At 43.7% G+C, this 22,473-nt stretch overlaps 1 protein-coding gene across 1 annotated transcript; it reads right to left on the reverse strand.

Annotated features, from left to right (window-relative positions):
• Nucleotides 1-2,912: 2,912 nt before the first annotated feature.
• Nucleotides 2,913-3,956, reverse strand: GPR148 (G protein-coupled receptor 148). The gene has a single exon (XM_077826939.1). It carries the CDS (start codon nucleotides 3,954-3,956, stop codon nucleotides 2,913-2,915), a length of 1,044 nt encoding a protein of 347 aa, XP_077683065.1.
• Nucleotides 3,957-22,473: the final 18,517 nt, after the last annotated feature.

Genomic DNA, 22,473 nt, shown 5'->3' on the forward strand with positions numbered 1-22,473 from the left:
TAGGAAGGGCCTGATTCTTTTCTCCCACCTCATGTAGTCATTTACACCAGCTCAAAGTGATTTGGTAGCATTTTACACCCACTTTGCATGGGTGAAAATGATTGCACATGGTGCAGAGCAGTGCAGAATCACATCTTACATCTCTGGCAAAGCCAGGAATAAAACCCGGTAAAACTGATCGTGCTCATACCAGTTTGGAAAGTGGACCAACTATGCAAAACCTATTTCCAAGCTGTTTTGGGGGGTTGGTTGGTGAGGTTTTTATTTAAAAGGCCTGTTCTTTATTTATCATTAGTCTTGGAAGGATTGGATTTTTACTGGAAGGTGTCTGTGAACGTTGATTTGACTGTACACACGCACAAAGAGGTGAAAGAACATCTCCATCGATAATCACAATTCACAGCGAGGCAAAGAAAGAAAAATGCTGCCTGAGAACTTAGTAAAGTTTGATTTAAGGGTATTTACTTCGTATATTTTGACCTGGCATGATGACAATTTGTGTTTTAATTGCTATAAAGCTTTAAATCTCAGTGTCTACTGTCAATAAATAATTGTCTGACACTCCCCCCCCCGACCAATTTCCCACAACTCTGAATATTGAAATCCATTAAAAATGCTAAAAAATAAGCACTGACCTTATCTGTCAGAATCACAAGAATCAAAGCCTGGCAAGCCTCTTTATAATGTACAGCAAAACCCAAGAGAACCTAATGAAAAAGTTAAATTTCCCCCTTGGGACGCTAATAGACCACTATAAAAATCCCCTATAAAAAGCCAGACAACCCTGGAGCAAAACAATGTGTAGCTAGAGAGAAAAACACTTCTCCCCAGATACATAGTAAAACCTTCACACTACCACCCTCTTATTAGGGACTCTCCTGGATTCTGTTAATATTTAGTGTTCAGGAGATTCTGATTTAAAATATGCGTTCCACCCTTACTGCTCACATTATTGAAGAACTTGGTTCCATATTTAAATGACAGTCTTTCTACAAATGTGGCTAGTACAATAAACGTCTATGGGATCTATAACTAAGGAAAAATAAAAGCATTCAGCACAGAGCATATGATAGGCAATTTTTTTATTGAAAAGCTTACGCAAACAGATATTTGCAGTGGACCAGTACTTGCGATTTTAAAGTTCAGTTTTGGACAAGATACCCAGAGAAACATGCAGCCATCAATAAAAGAAACTCTGCTATATCTTAGAGTTTATTCACTTCAAAATACTTTGGGCCTGATTTTCCACTGCCTCACCCTTGGTGTAAGTCCTTTACAGCTGTGTCAAGTGAGTGCAAAGTACATATTAGTCATGTTTATTCCAGTGATTAGCCCTTAGAAACTAAGAATGGGACTGCATGGTGCTAGGCACCCTACAAACACAGAGTAGTAGATGGCGCCTGTCCGAAGAACTTGCAATCAAACAGACGCTGAACACACAAGTAGAGTGAACAATGTGATGGTAAACATTGTTTGTTTGTTTGGTGTGAGTTTAGATAGAAGAGATTCAACTAAATGGAAAGAAAAGGAAATGGGAGGAGAGGGTAGGAGGGACAGGTCTGAAGTGAATAGACTGTCACGGAGGGGGCAGGGAAAGGGAGAAGGTTGGAGCAAATAGGCAATCTGCACGGGGTAGAGGAAGTCCAGTCAAAACTATTGAAAGTTCTTTGAAGGTCCAGAAGTCCCTGCTTGGGCTGGACTACTCTAGCAGCTGGAGTCTCTGCCTGTAAAATGCTACCACGCTGCACTCTTTTTGCATTAGGGTCTACAGAACTACAGAAAGTGGAGAATCTGTATACTGATACAGAGACAAGTGACACACAGAGTGTAATCAAGGTACAGTGTTTTAAAAGCCAATCAAAAAATTGTGGTGTACATAAAATTTAAAAAGCTCAAACAATATAATCTTTTGAAATACTGGAAGCTTTTCACAGAGTTCGATAAACAGAGCTTCCCCACACTGCCCTCCAATGCTTGTCTGCTTAAGAGGACTTGGCTTCCCTTGAGATCTGAAATACCATCCATTTATTTTATCCAGTAGTCAGTCACCTGTGCACTTCTCTGATGAGAAAAGAATTAAAAGACAGACTGACTATTGTAGAACATCATTGCACATTGATTGCTGTCTGCTAGATGCTGATCCAAGACCATTCCACTTCTGTACGACATTTGATGAAAAGCCATTGTTTTGTACATTGTTAGACTTAATCCATTTGACTGATAATGCATTGACATACGAGAAGTAGCATAGGATGTCATTGAATAGAGCATTTGTCATACCCAAGGTATTTTAATGTGCTTTACAAAACAGTCAACTGTATACCAGTCTTGCAGTAACTCCTCTGAAGGTGAATGCAATAGTCATTATGCACACAGCACCAGCACAGGGTATGTCTACACTGCAATGGAAGCCCATGTTTAGTGGGACTTGAGTCAGCTGACCTGTGTTAGGAAACCCTGTGCTTGAGTGTCTACATCATATTATGTTGCAGTGTACATGTTCCCTTGGGCACACACTTGGGCACTCACTTTATTGAGGGGCAATGTTGGCCAAGCCAGCCAAGATTAGCCATTGGTCTTTGTTGCATTGGCTTTTTATTTTTAACTTTGACCCCTCCAATACAGATGGGCAGAAATGACCTCTGTTTAATGTCTCCTCCAAAGAATGTCACTTCCAGCAATGGAGCAAGCTCTAGTTCTACATGCAGTGCACTGGGTATAGTCCCATGTTGTGGTGTAGTCAAGATGTGCAACCTTCTGATAGTGAGGAGACAGTAGGACTAGCCCACCACAGCAATGCCTTTGACACCTGCAAATAAAGATCTAGGAAGCTGGTGAGATGCTTACCTATTGCGAGAGGGCTAATACAGCCCCTTTCAACTTACTCTCGTGTCGGTACTTTCTGCCTCACTTTATGGCGATGCAACAGGTGACACAAGACTAAGGCGCTTCATTCTGAAAATGAATTTGAGAGAGGACGATATCTCCCTGTATCGAAGCCCATATAGATAAGGCAACAAAGCTTTTGGCAGAACAATCAGGACATTGCAGATTGTTAGAGACATCCATATTCCTGTCCGTAGTCCAATGACAGCATTGATGTAAAGTAATGTTTCCACCACAAGGGCCAGAAGTGGAGAGAAGTAAAAGAATAATATAGTGTGATGCATCAAGAATGTCACGCTAGCTCTAGAGAAAATGCTTTCCCATATGCCCGATTGTCTTGTTTTAAGATACAGGATAATATAACAACCATGTATTAAAGCCAAGCAGAGAAAGAGGACAGCAACTGAAAGCACATAACAGAGCTTCACAGCATCGTCTCCATTCAGAGTCATGACCAGTATTATTGGCACAGAGCATGTGTTTATGGGACACGGTGTGGGCTTTTGAGTCACCATCAGCACCAAGTAGATGATCCCTGGGAAAACCCCAGAAGAGAGCCATATGAGTATGATCAGTTTTTTCGTTCGTGAAGGCGGCAAAATGGCAACGTAGCGCAAAGGAAACAAAATGGCCAAAAATATATCCAGTACCATGGCAGCAGCTGTGAGCAATCCCCCGCAGTAAGTCACCGCCAGCAAAAACAACAGAAGCACACAAGCATACTTGGGGAGTGTAAGGTTCTCGCCATTGAGAATGGCGGAGAGGGTGTAGAAGATTAGGTACATCAGATCACAAAGTAAAGTATTCCCCAGCAGCAGGTACCTTGTTTCCTGGCGGATGCTGAAGCTGGAGAAAATCACAAACAAGATGGAGGGAATTACCAGGATGGCTGCCACAAGGCAGACAACTGGTGGGATCAGGAACATTTTCATGTCTATATATGGAGGGGAGATAATCCATTCTTGCAACATGTATGTGGAAGGCTCATCCAAATCCAAGGTCCTGTTGGAATCAATCTCCCTCAGGGTTGCATTCAGAATCTTTGCAGAGACGCAGGCTAAGAAGTTCATTTCCTTAGGATTTTTTGGAGGACTGATCAACTTGGACAAAACAAGCTCTGCGTTGAATCTAACCTTGCAAAAGCTGATGCAGTGGATGTAATGAGCCCGGAAAAGCAAAAAACCTTTTGTAGACAACTCAATACCAGCATCCCCTGGTAAGACCCAAGGACAGATTGCTGAAATTCTGTAGTGCCCAAAGGTGCTTCCACAAAGTGGAATATTTTCTTTTCTTTCTGCAAAAAGTAATGGTGCGTAAGGAAACAAAACAAACTTTCCCGTGCTTTAAACTTCAAACCCTCTGTGAGCTCTTTGATCAGGAAATATACTGGTTGCTTGTTATTAGCAACTGGAGTTTGTTCTCATTCTATTACCACACCAAAGAGACAGATGGACTAGAGCTTGATTAAACAGATGTGATAGTGACATTCCAAGTGTACTGATGTACTAAAGTCATAAAAGTGATCAGATGATATTTTGTATCAATTCACAGGGAACAGCACAATTGACTGATTTGAGGAGATCAGTAAAAACGTCTCTCTTAGCTCCTGTTGTAAAATAGCGTCAAGATGGGTGTGTTTAATGAAATCATCTTATTTATAGATGGTACACATTTTTGACTGGCAGCTCCTCAGACATGTTTTTGTTAAGCATGATACAAAGACTGCGTCCTTTTCAGTTATCACAAACTTTCAACCAGTGTGTATGGTTGATTAGATGTGTAGTTTTATAAATAAGCAGTATCACATGCTCACGTGCCATACAATATACGGACATCATTGCAGCATGCAATCCCAAAGTCCATTTGGATGCTAATTCCTGTTTGTTGTTGCCCCACAGAGCATTGCACTGCCATTTGTAGGGCAGAAGTACTATTACTGATCTCAGTCTCATTTATATGGTCTTGGAGTGCAATGAAAGCAGAGCATATGGCCCTTGGTTTGTGAGAAGGGAACCCCTCATGTTTTTTCCAAGAGGGCCTCACCTGGCTGAAAGAGCAAAAGCATCCATGAGGTCTGAGTGGAGTATTGTTCAGTCATCTCTCCTCTGTCAGAAAGACTGCAGCTGATAGGTGCTGTTAGTGTGTAGTGTAAAGCGGGGACAGGCCTGGTGGGGGCAGGCTGTCCTTTGAGCATAGAAGTTCTTCATCTCCTAAAGGAAAATTGTGTGAGTGTGTGTACACTGTATTTTATATTCAGATGCCCTAAGTGGCAGTAAGCAGTCATAAAAAACCCCCCATGTATTGTTATGACAGGGCAAGATGTCAATGGGGATGGAAAATGTCAGAAAGAAAAGAGTGTACTTGTTAAAAATCTTGTCTCACTAGGACCCAGAGCTCAGAGAAAGGCGAGTCAGTCTCCTTTTCACGCCAGTGTTTGGAGACCTCCCAACTTTCGGAGAAGACTGAACAAAGAGTCTCAATAAGGCAGCTTACCTTGTTACCTGACAATGAACTGTGGCAGTGCCTAGGAGCCCCAATCATGGGGCAAGATCCCATTGTGCTAGGCTCTGTACAAACACAGAACAAAGACAGCTCCTGCCCCATAGAGCAGAATGGCTTCCCAGTTCAGACTGGTATGAGAGGGACTTCAGAATGTCTAGCCACTCTGACAGGGTATAGAAAGTGAAGGTCTGGTTGTCTCTCAGCTTGAGTAAACCACAGAGCATGCAGGGAAAGAGGTGGAGTCTGGCAGCCTTAAATACACAGTCTCAACTTTCCATTTTGGGAGGAGAACTGGGAATAGCAAAGAGGATGCAGGTGGCTGGATGAGACAACTCTGGGAAGGAAAGTTAAGTGGGGAAGAGGGATTAAAATAGTTGGGGAGAAAAAAAAGCCTCCCCAGTATTATGTCTATTAGTAGGGTACATGCTACTGGCTGATATGCGCTATTTATTAGGGCCATTGGTATGTTTTATTTGGACTAGTGGCCTGACTCACCACTGCCATGCAGTCATTTACACCTATGCAAAGTAGGACCAAATGGTACTAAATCAGAACGATATAATACACCTGCTCTGCACAGGCATAAGTGACTGCAGAATGTACAAGACAGGGGAGAAGCACGGTGCCTAGCTTCTCTTAAAATCTTGAATTTCCTGGTGATTCATTTTAACCCAATGTGTCTATGGTGAGCAGGGGCAACCTGAGACATTGGACTCAGTGCCCTGTGTGTGACAAGATTAAAGGGTAAAGATAAGACTTAATTAATCGTGAATGTGAAAAGAACATGGGCAATATTTAGAAAAATGGGTACCCAAATGTAGGGTTTTTAATCGACATTTAGGCACCGAGATAAGTAGCCAGTGAAAACTGCTAGCTGCTCATTGTCATCTCAGCTGCACATTTTTAGCTGATGGAAAAAACAACACAAATTTGAAATAAGTTGAGCTGTTGCACATGCACACATTTACAGGGCTGCCTTTATCAGCCTAGTGTGTCACGGATTGATGGTACATATCACATTAAAAAAAGTTATATCTTGGGGAGTAACACCACAATATTATTACTTGTATGCAGTGTTGTTGTACCTTGTTGGTCCCAAAATATTAGAGAGACAAGGCAGGGGAGGTAGTATCTTTTATTCAACCAATTTCTATTGGTGAGAGAGACAAGCCTTTGAGCTTGTACACAGACCTGAAGAAGAGCTCTGTGTAAGCTTGAAAGCTTGTCTATTTTACGAACAGAAGTTGGTCCAATAAAAGATATTCCTTGTACTAACTTCTCTCTCTCCAATCTTATTACTTGACATCCAGGGCTCTAAGACCCATACACTGAAAGCCCTTATTTTCCCTGTGAATGCACAGTTCGGCCTTCTGAGCCTAGCTGGTTTTTCACCTGACCCTGGAAGATGGCATCCATGTAGAAGACCTGTTCCTCTCCCCAGTGTAAAAAGCTGTATATGTTATGGGCTAGATGCTCTGCATTATCTGGCCACTTTATGCCACTCAGGTGATGCAAAGTGGCTAGAATCAGGTTGTAAAGAGCAAACAGAGGTCGTCTTGTGGAAGGGAGCTCTACTGGCTTAAATATATGCTGAGACAGGACGCTGCTTCCACCAGACTGTCAAGGCAGGGAAGAAAAAGTGGGTGAAGGAATATTCTTTGTTGGACCAACTTCTGTTGTTGAGAGAAACAAGCTTTCGAGCTACACAGAGCTCTTCTTCAGGTCTGGGAAAGGTACTCAGAGTGTTACAGCTAAATACAAGGTGGAACAGACTGTTGAGCATAAGTAGTTAACATATATTCTAAGGGACCATTCAAGGTGAAGTGGTTCAGTAGCAACCCTGAAGTCAAAGGACAAAAAAAAAAAAAAAAAGGAGGGTTAGTGGGTTACAGATGGTTGCAATAAGCCATAAATCCAGTGTCTGTGAGAGCAAGATTTTTAATGTCAAGCAAAGTTATTAATTTAAGCTCCCGGGCTCATCTTTTGAAGGCTTTATGAACTATGAACCAAGAACCACAGAAAACCCCTGTGTGGGGTTTGAAGGACTGTTCACTTGCCAGAGCCCTTGTTGGGGTTGAGGTGATCTCCGGTAAGCTTATTAGCATGTGCGTAGGTCCTTTTATTGTTCTTAATCTGTGTTCTCTATCATGCTTTTACCTTCAGAATAAATGTGCTTGCTTAGAAAGAGCTGTGTGGTAATTTAACTGTGCGAAATTGCACTGTTTATAGGGTCTGAGGAGAAAAAGCAAAGCAGGCCTACTTATGCACTTTGACCTGCTGGGGAACTCACAATATAAGCACGGAACAGAGCAGCCTGGAAAAATCCTGGTCAGGAAGGGGAGAGACGCATGTCTCCACCCAAGATAGGTAATGGCTGGGGAACTGGAAGCCTGACAGTGGATGCCCTCGGTGGACCATAGAGGGGGAATACAGGTGCAGTTGCCCTCATCTGTGAAAGGCTGTAGTGCTTTAACTAAGCCAACGTAGTTAAAATGGCACAACTTGTGTGTTTAGACAAGGCCTAAGTTTTGCAAAATTGGGAAATAGCAAATAACTTGAACAATCAGACTCAGGTCTTAGCCCAAGTCATGTAACTCAAGTTTTAACAGGAGTCCTACAATTGTCCAATGCATGACTGCTGGATTTTTAAAACCTTGTGTGCCTTGACATACAGGTCTGCAGATATCTTAGCTGGTACCTGAGCCTCTTTGACCATCAGTGGATTTCCTTAAGCTTAGATGTTATTGCAGTATGTTGCTTGACAGACCAAGGACACAGAGGCACTGAAGACTGTTCCTGTAGAAGATAATGAATTTTGGAGGCTGCCTTGCCATTGTGTCCCAAAATACCATACGTACTGCTTGTGATTGAATGCTCAATATTTTGTGATGCTGACCTGAATGATTCTCCCCATTTCCTGCAATCCTGGCCTCAATGTTCTAGTTATTGATTCATCTGTGTTACTCTCCGGTAAATTTATGTTATGCAGAAGCACTTCCTATGTCTCTGCCTTGTTCAGAACAACCAGTATTAAAGATTGTTCCCCTTCTGGCTCCTATTTTACAATCTGTATTGAATTGCACACACCATTAATTATTTTATTTATTGGTAATCTTACCTGAGTCTCCAGTAGAAAGCCAAGGTGAACTGTGCTTTTGCATCGTTCTTGCATTTTCAAGTCAGGAGCTAATCAATAGGGTTGAATTCAGGAGGCCCGTGCAAAGTAAAGTGTATGATGAGCAATACTATAATTCAAGTACTGGAGACAGTGCAGTATATTTATATGCTGTTGCCATGTAATAAGATGCTGCTACATAGAATACAAAGAGCTATCCATTATTATTCTTTGTAGTACAATAGTGCTTAGAGATTGAAGCCCTATCGGAGATTGAAGCCCTATTGTTCTAGGCACTGGACAAACGCAAGATAGTCCCCTACCCCAGGAACAGCTAATTTGAGTGAACGAGACAAATAAGCACTCTCTTTTCACACCTGTTCAACCAGTTTCTCAACTATGATGCAATAAATGCATCACAGTTCCAGTGTATTTTGGTTCACTGCCTAAAAATTAACACTGGTAGCACTACACTAGTTTGAATTCAAGGCTTCTGTGACTCAAGAACCCCTCAGTGCCAACTGGCAAGGGAGTTGCAAGAATGTCCTAATTCTGGTATGTAGATTCTAGTTCACCAAAGAATGTTGTGTGAGGTCTTAAAATGAAAGCCAGGATCATGCTGGTTGTTAATATCATTGTGAAATTATGCATATAGATACTAAGTAGCAGTTATTTATGTATATTGAAAATATGTTCTTAGGTTGTGGGTCACAGCAGAGGTGGAGAAACAGATTTTCTGTCAGACAAAAGAGGTTTATTCACTTTTGCATTAAGCACTGTTAAGCAACACAAGGGAGGCACATTTACATATAATGTCAGCAGAAGGATGTGAAATCAACAGGGAAGGAGGAGGATACAGGAAAAACAAGTGATGGGAGGGGGGGAAGTGTCTGACACTCTGCCCCATATTCATCATAGTGGTATGGTTATAATATGATTATGACAGGGCCGCCTGGAGGATTCAGGGGACCTGGGGGTAATTCTGGCGGCGGGGGTCCTTCCACTCCGGGTCTTCGGGGCACTTCACTGAAGACATGGAGCAGAAGGACCCCCCGCCGCCAAATTGCCGCAGAAGACCCAGAGCGGAAGAAGCAGCGGCCGGCCATTCACTCTGGGTGTGTTCGGCGGCACTGAAGGACCCCCTGCCACCGAAGTACCACCGAAAACTCTCATGGGGGCCCCTGAAAACTCTCGTGGGTGCCCCTGCGGGGCCCGGGGCAAATTGCCCCACTCCCCCCCACCCCGGGCGGCCTGCATTATGACATAATTATGATGCATTTTGAGCAAAGTGTGTCACGTAAGGCAGTGGCTCTCAACCTTTTCAGTCTACTGTACCCCTTTCAGGAGCCTGATTTGTCTTGCGTACCCCCAAGTTTCACCTCATTTAAAAACTACTTGCTTACAAAAATCAGACATAAAATACAGAAGTGTCACAGCACACTAGTACTGAAAAATTGCTTACTTTACCATATAATAAAATAAATCAATTGGAATATAAATATTGTACTTATATTTCAGTGTATATTATATGCAGCACTGTAAAGAAGTCATTGTATGCCATTTTAATTTGTACCAACTTCGCAAGGGCTTTTTATGTAGCCTGTTGTAAAACTAGGTAAATATCTAGATGAGTTGATGTACCCCTGGAAGACCTCTGAGTACCTCTGGTTGGGAACCACTGATGTAAGGTGTCTATGGAAAAGTTATAATTTGCTGAATATGATTATCCTATTTGTATGTAGGTATCATTTTTGTGTCTGGAGTTATGAATATTGACTATGTATTTGTATTTCAAACCCGCTGTCATGTTGGATTATAACAGGGCCTGAAGGGGCTGACTGTGTGTCACCAGCAGAGCAGAGGGAGAGCCCAACCCAGCTGAATAGTTAGGGGGCACAGTGGTTCCAACTGCTTCCAGGATTCACCCCGGGGGTATAGCCCATCACAGGTTTTTTTTTTTTAAATTATCTGAATACGATGAATTTTGGGGATATAAGTAGATGGCAACAAAGATACCCATTATCCTGCACCTAGGAAGTAAGTGGACAGTGTGTTAATGTTCATGAAAATGTGATCTCAATGCTGCAGAGGATACCTGGGGTGAGATAAAACTTCTTTAGACAGGAGGTTAGCCTGTTAAGTTTAGTCTCTAGAAAGCATAGTACAATTTTGTTTTTATATGTAACCTGTTTTCCTCACTCGTCATCCCTTGAATCTTTGATAAACTTATGCTTGTTTTCACTATAAATATATCTCAGTGCTGGGGTATTAAGCCAAGTGGTGATCCTGAGTTGAATCCTACAAGCTGGTGTGTACACTGTTCCCCTGGGGACAGCAGACCTGGTATTTCCGTGAGTGTTCAGTGGAGAAGGTGCTGGACACTACAGGGGAATGCTTCAAAGGAGCTTGGGAACTGGGATGCACCAATTGTTAACCTGTAAGGCACAATAAGGGCTGGCAGAAAGCAAAGGAGAATGCATGAGTGGCTAATAAGCTGGTGGCGTCAGGGATCTGACACCCAGTTAAGCACAAGCCAGTCTCCCTCAAGGTGGAGGCAGGGGGCTAACAAAGTGACTCATGGTCCTGGGTACCCTGAGAATTACCATGACAGCTTCTGATTCAAAACATCCACACTGCCATATATCAAAACATATTCTACATGCAGAATGAAGGAACAAACTGGACTAACATCATAATCCAGTGGTGTGAATCAGGGAAGTCACATGTTCAGTGGTTACGTGCTTAGATTGCAAGCTTTTGGGGGCGGGGCCCTTCTCTTTTATGTGTTTGTACAGTGCCTAGCGCAATGGTGCCATGGTCTCTAGGTGCTACCGCAGTATAAGTAACAATGTTATAAGGGCCTGAGAGGCTAGTTAGTTTTGGGGGGACATTGTGAGATGACTATTATATAGGAGTGTTTGGGTGTTGGAGGGATGATAGCCTCTTTGGGCGAGGTGTATGTCAAGGGTGGTTATGCTGCCACCTTGCGGGAAACCTACCAATGCTGACTCCCCTAGCCCCCATACACTAAAGTTTACAGAGCTTCCAATAGGTCAGTGGGGGAACACCCTAATTTAGGGGTAAATCTTCCTCTGACTGGCTACCTTTCCCCTGAGGAAGGGAAGTTAATCAGAACAATGTCAGGGCTGCCAGAGTCTCCTTGGTTCCAAGAGTCTGGGGAAAGGGAAGCTGGCTGTAGGATTGAATGGGACATTAAACACAAAGCAATGCCTTGAGCTTTTGTGCTTAGTCTGGGCCCAGTCCGTTGAGGTACTGGGTAAAACATGCTCAGAACTCTCCATTACAATTGAAATCAAGAGGCAGAGTCTTTCTATGGTGACCAGTCCCACTGAAGTTACTAGAGTTGCAGAATCTGGTCCAACTGAAGACTCTCAGCCCCTTGCAAGGTTGAGAGAGGAAAATGGAGGACTCAAACAGCAATTAAATGCCAGTTCCATTAGAATGCTGAGACAAAGAATTATCCTGAACAGAACTACACTTCTGTTAGGTTCCAAATTTGTTTTCAACGGTATGAGATTTCCCCTGGAAGAACTTTGGGACCTGCTCTCTAGGTTTCACTCAGTGCTCACTGAGGCAAAGTTCCTGGTAGCTTGAGAGAGGATTTTGCTTGCAAAAAGGTTGAGGGCAGCAGGGCTATATGCTCTTTGGTGGCTGGACTGTCTCTTGGTACGTTTAATAGGGTCCCAATCTCAGTGGAGGTCTCTAGGTGTTACTGTACTACCAAGAACAATAAGAAATGGACTATTGCCAGTGATCGCCACCTTTTAGCTAGCTCTGTCTCCTGTTGCACCCAGAGGTACTGAAAGCTGTTCAGTGTCTCATTTGTCATTCTGTGGTGAGAAGATCTTAAATCTACAGTGGCCCACAAGTTGTTCCTACAGCTGTACAAAGTCCAGAAACCAGGTACAATTGCTGCTAAAAATAAAGCAGCAAAGAAAGAAGTGTGAAAAGTGGGTCCAGGTTGCAATGATTTTAAAGGTCAAGGAACTTGGAACAAAGAAAGAGAAAAGGTGGGGAGGACTGGCTTGAAGATGTTTTGATGAGGCTCCAAAATGAAATGGGAGACAGCATAAGGAAGAGAGGATGATTCAGAGAGAAGCCTCTGAATAATTTTTAAATTCCAAATGCCACGGGGCCATAACAGAACATGTTATTGTGAGTCAGAAAGTGAAGGTAGGTCTTGTGGAAGATAGACTCTGCAGGTGCAAGATTCAAGGTTAAACGGGATATCTGGGTAGCAGAACGAACAAGAATATTTTGAAGTCTTTCAAAAAGATTTATATAAAGGAAGAAACAATGGGGTCAGAGAAATAATCGTAACTTGAGGGGAAAAAAGGAACACATTTGGTTCCAAACAGTTTACCCTCCTACTGCAGGGTCACTGCTAGGAGCTGCAGCCATGTAAACAACTTCATTTCCTGCCCCACACAATGAAAAGCAAACCTGGTTTCCTCTCCTATCTTTGTGCTTCCTTCAGTGTGAAATGACTTACATGATTCAACCAGCAATGCTTTATTATGAGTCAGGCTTCAGATACTTCTGGAGGTGTACAAAAACAAGCAGATTTATGTGGTCATATTTTTTACACAAGTAATTACAGTGCCTTATGAGAAATCATTCTGGATTTTTTCCCGCTTTGATTTAATAATCTTTCCTTCCCTCCTGCCTCCTATAATGAGGTATTTATGCAACAGCCAGGAATGACTTGGGTAAATAATGCCAACTTTTAAAATATTCACAAAAAGAAAAGGAGTACTTGTGGCACCTTACAGACTAACCAATTTATTTGAGCATAAGCTTTCGTGAGCTACAGCTCACTTCATCGGATGCATGTTGTGGAAAGTGTAGAAGATCTTATTATATACACACAAAAAGCATGAAAAAATACCACCTCCCACCCCACTCTCCTGCTGGTAATAGCTTATCTAAAGTGACCACTCTCCTTACAATGTGTATGATAATCAAGGTGGGGGTCCAGTCCACACAAGAGATCCACTTCCTGGACACCACAGTGCTAATAAACGATGGTCACATAAACACCACCCTATACCGGAAACCTACTGACCGCTATTCCTACCTACATGCCTCCAGCTTTCACCCTGACCACACCACACGATCCATCGTCTACAGCCAAGCTCTGCGATACAACCACATTGGCTCCAACCCCTCAGACAGAGACAAACACCTACAAGATCTCTATCAAGCATTCTTACAACTACAATACCCACCTGCGGAAGTGAAGAAACAGATTGATAGAGCCAGAAGAGTTCCTAGAAATAACCTACTACAGGACAGGCCTAACAAAGAAAATAACAGAACGCCACTAGCCGTCACCTTCAGCCCCCAACTAAAACCCCTCCAACGCATTATTAAGGATCTACAACCTATCCTGAAGGATGACCCAACACTCTCACAAATCTTGGGAGACAGGCCAGTCCTTGCCTACAGACAGCCCCCCAACCTGAAGCAAATACTCACCAGCAACCACACACCACACAACAGAACCACTAACCCAGGAACCTATCCTTGCAACAAAACCCGTTGTCAACTGTGCCCACATATCTATTCAGGGGACACCATCACAGGGCCTAATCACATCAGCCACACTATCAGAGGCTCGTTCACCTGCACATCCACCAAAATGATATATGCCATCATGTGCCAGCAATGCCCCTCTGCCATGTACATTGGTCAAACTGGACAGTCTCTACGTAAAAGAATAAATGGACACAAATCAGATGTCAAGAATTATAACATTCATAAACCAGTCGGAGAACACTTCAATCTCTCTGGTCACGCAATTACAGACATGAAGGTCGCTATCTTACAACAAAAAAACTTCAAATCCAGACTCCAGCGAGAAACTGCTGAATTGGAATTCATTTGCAAATTGGATACAATTAACTTAGGCTTGAATAGAGACTGGGAGTGGCTTAGTCATTATGCAAGGTAGCCTATTTCCCCTTGTTTTTTCCTACCCCCCCCCCCCCCGATGTTCTTGTTAAACCCTGGATTTGTGCTGGAAATGGCCCACCTTGATTATCATACACACTGTAAGGAGAGTGGTCACTTTAGATAAGCTATTACCAGCAGGAGAGTGGGGTGGGAGGAGGTATTTCTTCATGCTTTTTGTGTGTATATAATAAGATCTTCTACACTTTCCACAGCATGCATCCGATGAAGTGAGCTGTAGCTCACGAAAGCTTATGCTCAAATAAATTGGTTAGTCTCTAAAGTGCCACAAGTACTCCTTTTCTTTTTGCGAATACAGACTAACACGGCTGTTACTCTGAAACCTTTTAAAATATTAGCTCTCTTTTCTAAAGCAGCTTAATTTGTATAAAGAAATTATTTACGTTTTTAGGTTTCTAATGGCACTGCAAAAATCAATCAATCCCATGTTAGTGCTAATAGGAAGCACCTGTATAAATCCTACATACACAAGAACTGTGGGACTAGAACCTGGGATTATGGGCTGATGATGCTTGTGCCTTCTGACTGGAAGCTTCAGTTAGGTTTCTGCTGGGGGAGCCTATGAAGGTAGGCACTGCAGGAAGTACTGTCCCGTGGGATCTGAGTGACAGCCCCCACTGCCCATTGACTGGCTTATGCTAGCATATAAACCATAAAGCCATCACCGGGAGTGGTCTGAGCCACAGTGCGGCTTGCTTCCTTGCATCTGCTCCAGACCTTATTTCACTATAGACCCTAGAATCTGGCTTCTGACCCTGGTTTGTCCTCAACTTTGCTGTTTGCTTGGTGTCTATAACCTGGTGCCTGACTGACTTCCTGGTATCCTGACCTGACTTGGCTCCAACTCTGCTGTTTGCAACTTGATGCCTGAACCTGAGTTCCTGGTATCCTGAGCTGGCCCAACTCTGACTCTGCTATTTGCTTGCCACCTACAAAGCTGGTGCATGACCCTGCTTTCCTGGTATCCTGACCCTGCTACTCATCTCCAGACTGCAACTTAGTAGCTAACCGGTGCACACAGGCTGCCCATGGCCTGGCCCTAACAATATGCTTTGTAGAGATGACAACACCAATTTGTCCATAGTGGAAGATTATCACCCATTTTATATGGTTGAATGCTTTGCCAAGATCACACAGTGAGTCAGTGACAGCGATGGGATCAGGAGGTTCCTGTCTACTGCTCTAATCACTAGTTGATAATGCTCTTCCTTCCAGCGAGAGTTTGAGCTAAGCTGGTGTATGCATACAGCTATGCCATTACAGCGCTTTTCCTCACAGGCCCTTTCATTATGCAGATGGCTAGCACCTGAGCTATTCCAGCTCAGCCCTGCCTCACACACAGTGGGGGTAATCTCCAGCATCCACTGGAAGGGAAGCATGGGATTGTTACAGGAAGGCTCCAGACAGAAGAAGGATCCCGTGCAGCCTAGCATTGGCCTGTTTTGTCTCTCTTGTAATGCAAGACAGGATGTGCTGCAAGGGTTGGGGTTGTCAGGGATAAGATTTCCCAGCAGGATGAAGGCTTGGCAAGTGGGATGGGTGACTGGAAGATGGATGAAATAGCCTGGGTGAGAAAGGATAGGATTAATGTGTAGAAGGAAAGGTTGAGTAGTAGTGGTGGTTTAGTGGCCAGGTCACCTGACTGAGGCTTCTGACTCAGACACAGATTTCCTGGCTGACCTTGGGCAACTCACTTAATCTACCCTGTGTCTCCATGCCCCATGTGTAAAATAAGGATACCACTTCCCTCCCTTACAGGGTTGTTGAGAGGATAAAATCCATTGATGACTGTGAGATGCTCAGCTACTACAGTAGATGGGGTCCCAGGAGCAGACAAAAATGGGGAGAGGAGAGAGAAAGTGAGCGGAAGAAATGGAGGGAAAGAAAATACTGGAGAATGGGAGAGAAGAATCCAAAGCAGCACAGGGTTTGTAGGATAGAAAGTGCCGCCACCAGAAGAGGCAATGCAGTGGCTTGGAGTTGTCCTGGGGAGGCTCACCTAAGGGCAGGAAAATAGAGACTGATTAAAGAGACAAATGATATAAGGTTTCCCTTTTCAAAGGGGAGGGAAGGCTGGTTAGAAGGTTCCATTTCCAGACCTGGTTTTTCACTCTCTAAGATAACGGGGTCGTAAGGCAGCACTGCAGTGAGTGCCCAGAGGTAAGGGAAGAACTACTCCACGGTGACACCTCCATCCAGTGAAGGAGTGATGCTGGACTTCAGACAGCATCTTGCTGATCCTCTTCAATGGATTGTAGTGTGGAGAGGGGGTTTCTATATGCAGACCCATGAAGGTTAACAGGATGCAGAAGGCCCCTTGTGTGAGCAAAGCTCGCTCCCTTGGAGCTGTGGGCATGATGATTAGGGAATGGGGAAGTACCACCTCACAGTTGCTGATGGAGTACCATCTATGCGCAGCCCCAGTCTTATATCCAATATCCAGGCACTACAAGACTGGGAGGGAACAGTCCCATTGCTCTGAGACACCGTTGCAGTAATATAGTAATGTCTCTTTAAGGCTCAGCGGCAACAAGGGGGAAACAAAACCAGGGGATGCATCAGTGAAAGCACAGGAAAGATTCCGAATGTGCAGAATCTTCTTGTCAAGCCCTTTCACATGATGGATTGTCATCAGATCAGTTCAGTGTGCTCTGCCTCCCTTCACAGCACGAGTGAGATACAGGCGGAGCACCATCAAGTTACGGATGGCGTTTCACTGCTACAGCCAACATGCTGATTTCTAGCTCACAGCACTGTGCCTGAGGACTTCCATGGTCCCTGGACTACAATCTGAAACCCCGTTGATGCTCCAAATGATCTACACCCATGGGCTGACAATGACCTGGCCTCATGCTGCTGAAGCAGGTGCTAGGTATGGCAGCACATATGGTGTGAAAGATTAATGGACAGAGTGTGCTGAGAATCACAACCTACATTAACATCAAGAAAGACTCCACACTGTGGGAACCTTTAGAATATCTAGTATTGCCCACAAACATACAGTAACTGCTGTTTCTTCCCAATGTTTCCTGGCGAGTTTTCCACTGCTTGTGTATTTAGAAATGGGATTTTTTTCCAATCACAAAACCCGTCGTCCCATTGGCCTCTGAATGTAGCATCTGTGCCACTGCCCCATAGGTACTGTCAACCAGGAGATTTTGATTTCATTGCAGGAGCAGCAGAAGTGGATGCTAGGTTTGTGAGGGAAGAAACTTATTCAAATGCAAATGTTCCCATAGTAGCCAAAGAAATACAGAAGATTTCTTGGCAAAATAAGTCCACCCAGGTGTAACTACTTGAATGATCTGCTCTCCCAACAACCAGGTCCTGCCTACACCAGCGCAGCTTATGTCAGTCATTTACTGCATTTCTTGTCTGTTGGTGAAATTGTAGCTGGTGACAGATGGAGACTGAGCCCAAGTACAGTGTTGCTGAAAGCAGCTCACAAACATGGACATGTGCTAAATGGATTTGTTTTTATTTTTACTTTACTTGGTGATTTATTCTGATTAAAAAAAGGCACCATGGGCTTGTTTGGATCCGGATACACAAACACCTCCTCTCTCTTCGCTTCCCTCTTCCTTTGCTACTTATTGTTTGTATCACATTTATACCTAGTGGCCTATACAAGTGGGACCCTGATGTGCCAGGTGCTTCAGACAACATACAGTTTGTAATCTAAATAGCCTGTATCAGGGACAAGACGGACAGGAAGTATCATCTCCATTTTGCAGCTAGGGAACTGAGGCACAGAGAGATTAAGCGATTTGTCTACGGTCACAGAGAAAGTCTGTGACAGAGCTGGGAACTGAACTCACCTCTGAGTCCCAAGCCAGGTTCTTAATCACAAAACCATCTTATTTCCATTTCAGTCTCTTTACAACTTGATACTTGTAATAAGGGTGTGACATGCATAGAAATACTTGTTAGAAATAATCTGTTTCCTGGCCCCCATCACACGATCTGACTCAGGATTGTAAAGGCAATGCCGTAAGAGTTGTCAGTACCCACTAACACCAGGGGCTAATTTTACAATTTTTGGTATCTGCTTCTCCAAACAGTCTCGCTGATTTCAAAATTCATGTACTAGAGTAGCCTTCTCCATCAACAATCCAGCAGTCCCTTACTCTGATGAGAAAGTGCTGGAGCTAATGTTCCCTGTGCCAATCCAACAGAAATGAGAACAATTGCAAACATTCTTGCAAATAAAGAGAATTTAAAACTCTTTTATTCGTCTCAATTTCCATGATCTGTAAAACACTGAGGGGAGAGGGGACAGTCCTTACTGGTCAATTCAATACGGTTTCAGAGGTGCACACTCTTCTGCAGGTTCTGTCCCTCTTTTGTGGCTCCGGTCTCTGAGCACTGCCACTAGGGCTCTTTGCATTCAGATTGAACTGCTCATACTAATGCCACCTGCTCCTCAGTTTCTCCTCTCTTGACATGCTTAGTTCCACTGGGAATTGTCAGCTCTCCACCACAACATTCAGATCACCACCATTCATTAGTGCTGGCTATGGCATTAGAACAATGTCTGCGGAATTATCCGCCCTGTCACTAAAGATATAGCTCAGCCTTTCCCGTCTATGTCTGTTTATCTGCTGCCGACGATCATGCTGACAGCTTTGGTGTAACATTCACAATTATGCAAAAAGACCAGGAGGACTTGTGGCACCTTAGAGGCTAACCAATTTATTTGAGCATGAGCTTTCGTGAGCTGCAGTCAAGCCTGTCATTGTATCAAGCAACTGGAGATTCAAAACAAGGGGTAGCTTCTGTACTTCCATTGTGTGACCCCAGTACAGAGCATCAGCTAGCTCAAGCTGTGCACACCATCTGGACATTTTGTAAGTCACATACTATTCACGTTAGCTGATCTAGCAGTAGCATATTGTGAGGTCAGGGCTCAACTCTCAGAATGAGTCCTTCACCTTCATGGTACTGGGAACTAGAAGCATAGCAAATGCAGTGCTGAGCCCCTGCGGAGAAGGAGACTTGACAACATGAACATAAAGAACAGAGGGTACTGGAGGGTCTTCTGAGAGGGCTGCCGCTGCCACTCCCACACCAAGCTGTCAACTGGCAAGATTGCCAGGTCAGCCAGCTCACTGAACCTCAAGTTCTTTCCCTTACTGCAATACATATAGAGGTCCTACGGGTAATCAGTCTCCGATCATCCTCAATTGAGGGGGCAGGGAGAGATGTACCATGATCATTAAGCCAATCCTTTCTTCCTGCATGCGTGTCAACTGCAAGGGACTTGAGCCACCAGTTAACACTTTCTCTGTGTGCCAGATCTAGAATAGAGAAGGACTCTACGCTGGCACACAATGCTATAGATTTTTTAAAAAAAACATTTTGTGGGGTCCTTTCCTATCACAGTGAAACCCTTGGGGGCTTTCCTTGTGTTCTGCTTTTTTAGCACTTCAGGTGTTAAATTAATACGATAGTTTTGCCAGAACAGCTTCTTTGATAATGCCTGCATGTTCAAGACCTATTTCCTAGCAGCACAAACAGCAAACACAGCTCTGGGCTATTAACCAATTCATTACATTTGCTCTCAGAGAATATGTTAACCTAGCAATAAGCAACCTGATCATTCTAGTTTAGACTTAAAAAAACCTGTTAAAACACTTCTGCAACAGATCAGAAGCCATCTTGTTGGCTAGCAAGAAGAGCCAACATTGCTTCTGAACTTATTGCACTTTATTTAGTACATGTTCCAGAATAGCTTTTATTACGTGTACCAGTTTTATCAAAAAAAGAAAAGGAGTACTTGTGGCACCTTAGAGACTAACCAATTTATTTGAGCATAAGCTTTCATGAGCTACAAGATCATCTGTAAGTCACATATATCTATAAGCCTTCCAACAGCTTCCAGTACAATAATTAACAGCAAAACAGAACTTTTAAGTGCGCATTTTCAGAGTACAGATAAAAGCTAAGCCACTAAGTGATATTCAAATCCACAACATGATTGTTATATTTAAAGGTGACACTGAAAACAATCTTTAATTTTGAGCGCCATCTGGTGGAAAAAGAAAAGGAGTACTTGTGGCACCTTAGAGACTAACCAATTTATTTGAGCATAAGCTTTCGTGAGCTACAGCTCACTTCATCGGATGCATACTGTGGAAACTGCAGAAGACATTATATACACAGAGACCATGAAACAATACCTCCTCCCACCCCACTCTCCTGCTGGTAATAGCTTATCTAAAGTGATCACTCTCCTTACAATGTGTATGATAATCAAGTTGGGCCATTTCCAGCACAAATCCAGGTTCTCTCACCCTCCGCCCCCCGCGCCACAAACTCACTCTCCTGCTGGTAATAGCCCATCCAAAGTGACAACTCTCTTTACAATGTGTATGATAATCAAGGTGAGCCATTTCCAGCACAAATCCAGGTTTTCTCACCCCTCCCCCAAAAAAACCCACACACACAAACTCACTCTCCTGCTGGTAATAGCTTATCCAAAGTGACCACTCTCCTTACAATGTGTATGAAAATCAAGGTGGGCCATTTCCAGCACAAATCCAGGTTTTCTCAGCCCCCCCCGCCCCCCCCCCCCAAAAAAACATGCACACACACAAACTCACTCTCCTGCTGGTAATAGCTCATCCAAACTGACCACTCTCCTTACAATGTGTATGATAATCAAGGTGGGCCATTTCCAGCATAAATCCAAGTTTAACCAGCACGTCTGGGGTGGGGGGTGGGGGGGGGTAGGAAAAAACAAGGGGAAATAGGCTACCTTGCATAATGACTTAGCCACTCCCAGTCTCTATTTAAGCCTAAATTAATAGTATCCAATTTGCAAATGAATTCCAATTCAGCAGTTTCTCGCTGGAGTCTGGATTTGAAGTTTTTTTGTTGTAAGATAGCGACCTTAATGTCTGTAATTGCGTGACCAGAGAGATTGAAGTGTTCTCCGACTGGTTTATGAATGTTATAATTCTTGACATCTGATTTGTGTCCATTTATTCTTTTACGTAGAGACTGTCCAGTTTGACCAATGTACATGGCAGAGGGGCATTGCTGGCACATGATGGCATATATCATTTTGGTGGATGTGCAGGTGAACGAGCCTCTGATAGTGTGGCTGATGTGATTAGGCCCTGTGATGGTGTCCCCTGAATAGATATGTGGGCACAGTTGACAACGGGCTTTGTTGCAAGGATAGGTTCCTGGGTTAGTGGTTCTGTTGTGTGGTATGTGGTTGTTGGTGAGTATTTGCTTCAGGTTGGGGGGCTGTCTGTAGGCAAGGACTGGCCTGTCTCCCAAGATTTGTGAGAGTGTTGGGTCATCCTTCAGGATAGGTTGTAGATCCTTAATAATGCATTGGAGGGGTTTTAGTTGGGGGCTGAAGGTGACGGCTAGTGGCGTTCTGTTATTTTCTTTGTTAGGCCTGTCCTGTAGTAGGTGACTTCTGGGAACTCTTCTGGCTCTATCAATCTGTTTCTTCACTTCCGCAGGTGGGTATTGTAGTTGTAAGAATGCTTGATAAAGATTTTGTAGGTGTTTGTCTCTGTCTGAGGGGTTGGAGCCAATGCGGTTGTATCGCAGAGCTTGGCTGTAGACAATGGATCATGTGGTGTGGTCTGGATGAAAGCTGGAGGCATGTAGGTAGGAATAGCGGTCAGTAGGTTTCCGGTATAGGGTGGTGTTTATGTGACCATTGTTTATTAGCACTGTAGTGTCCAGGTAGTGGATCTCTTGTGTGGACTGGACCAGGCTGAGGTTGATGGTGGGATGGAAATTGTTGAAATCATGGTGGAATTCCTCAAGGGCTTCTTTTCCATGGGTCCAGATGATGAAGATGTCATAAATATAGCGCAAGTAGGGTAGGGGCGTTAGGGGATGAGAGCTGAGGAAGCGTTGTTCTAAATCAGCCATAAAACCCATAACTATCTTACCCATAACTATTTTACATTTGGGGACAATGTATACCTTCAGATCAGCGGCACTGCTAT

This window comes from Eretmochelys imbricata, chromosome 9, assembly GCF_965152235.1.
Source record: "Eretmochelys imbricata isolate rEreImb1 chromosome 9, rEreImb1.hap1, whole genome shotgun sequence".
In the NCBI taxonomy this organism is placed as follows: Eukaryota; Metazoa; Chordata; order Testudines; family Cheloniidae; genus Eretmochelys; species Eretmochelys imbricata.

Excerpts from the sequence above, each read along its gene's own strand:
- GPR148 (XM_077826939.1), bottom strand. The coding sequence starts at position 3,956 with ATGAACTTCTTAGCCTGCGTCTCTGCAAAGATTCTGAATGCAACCCTG.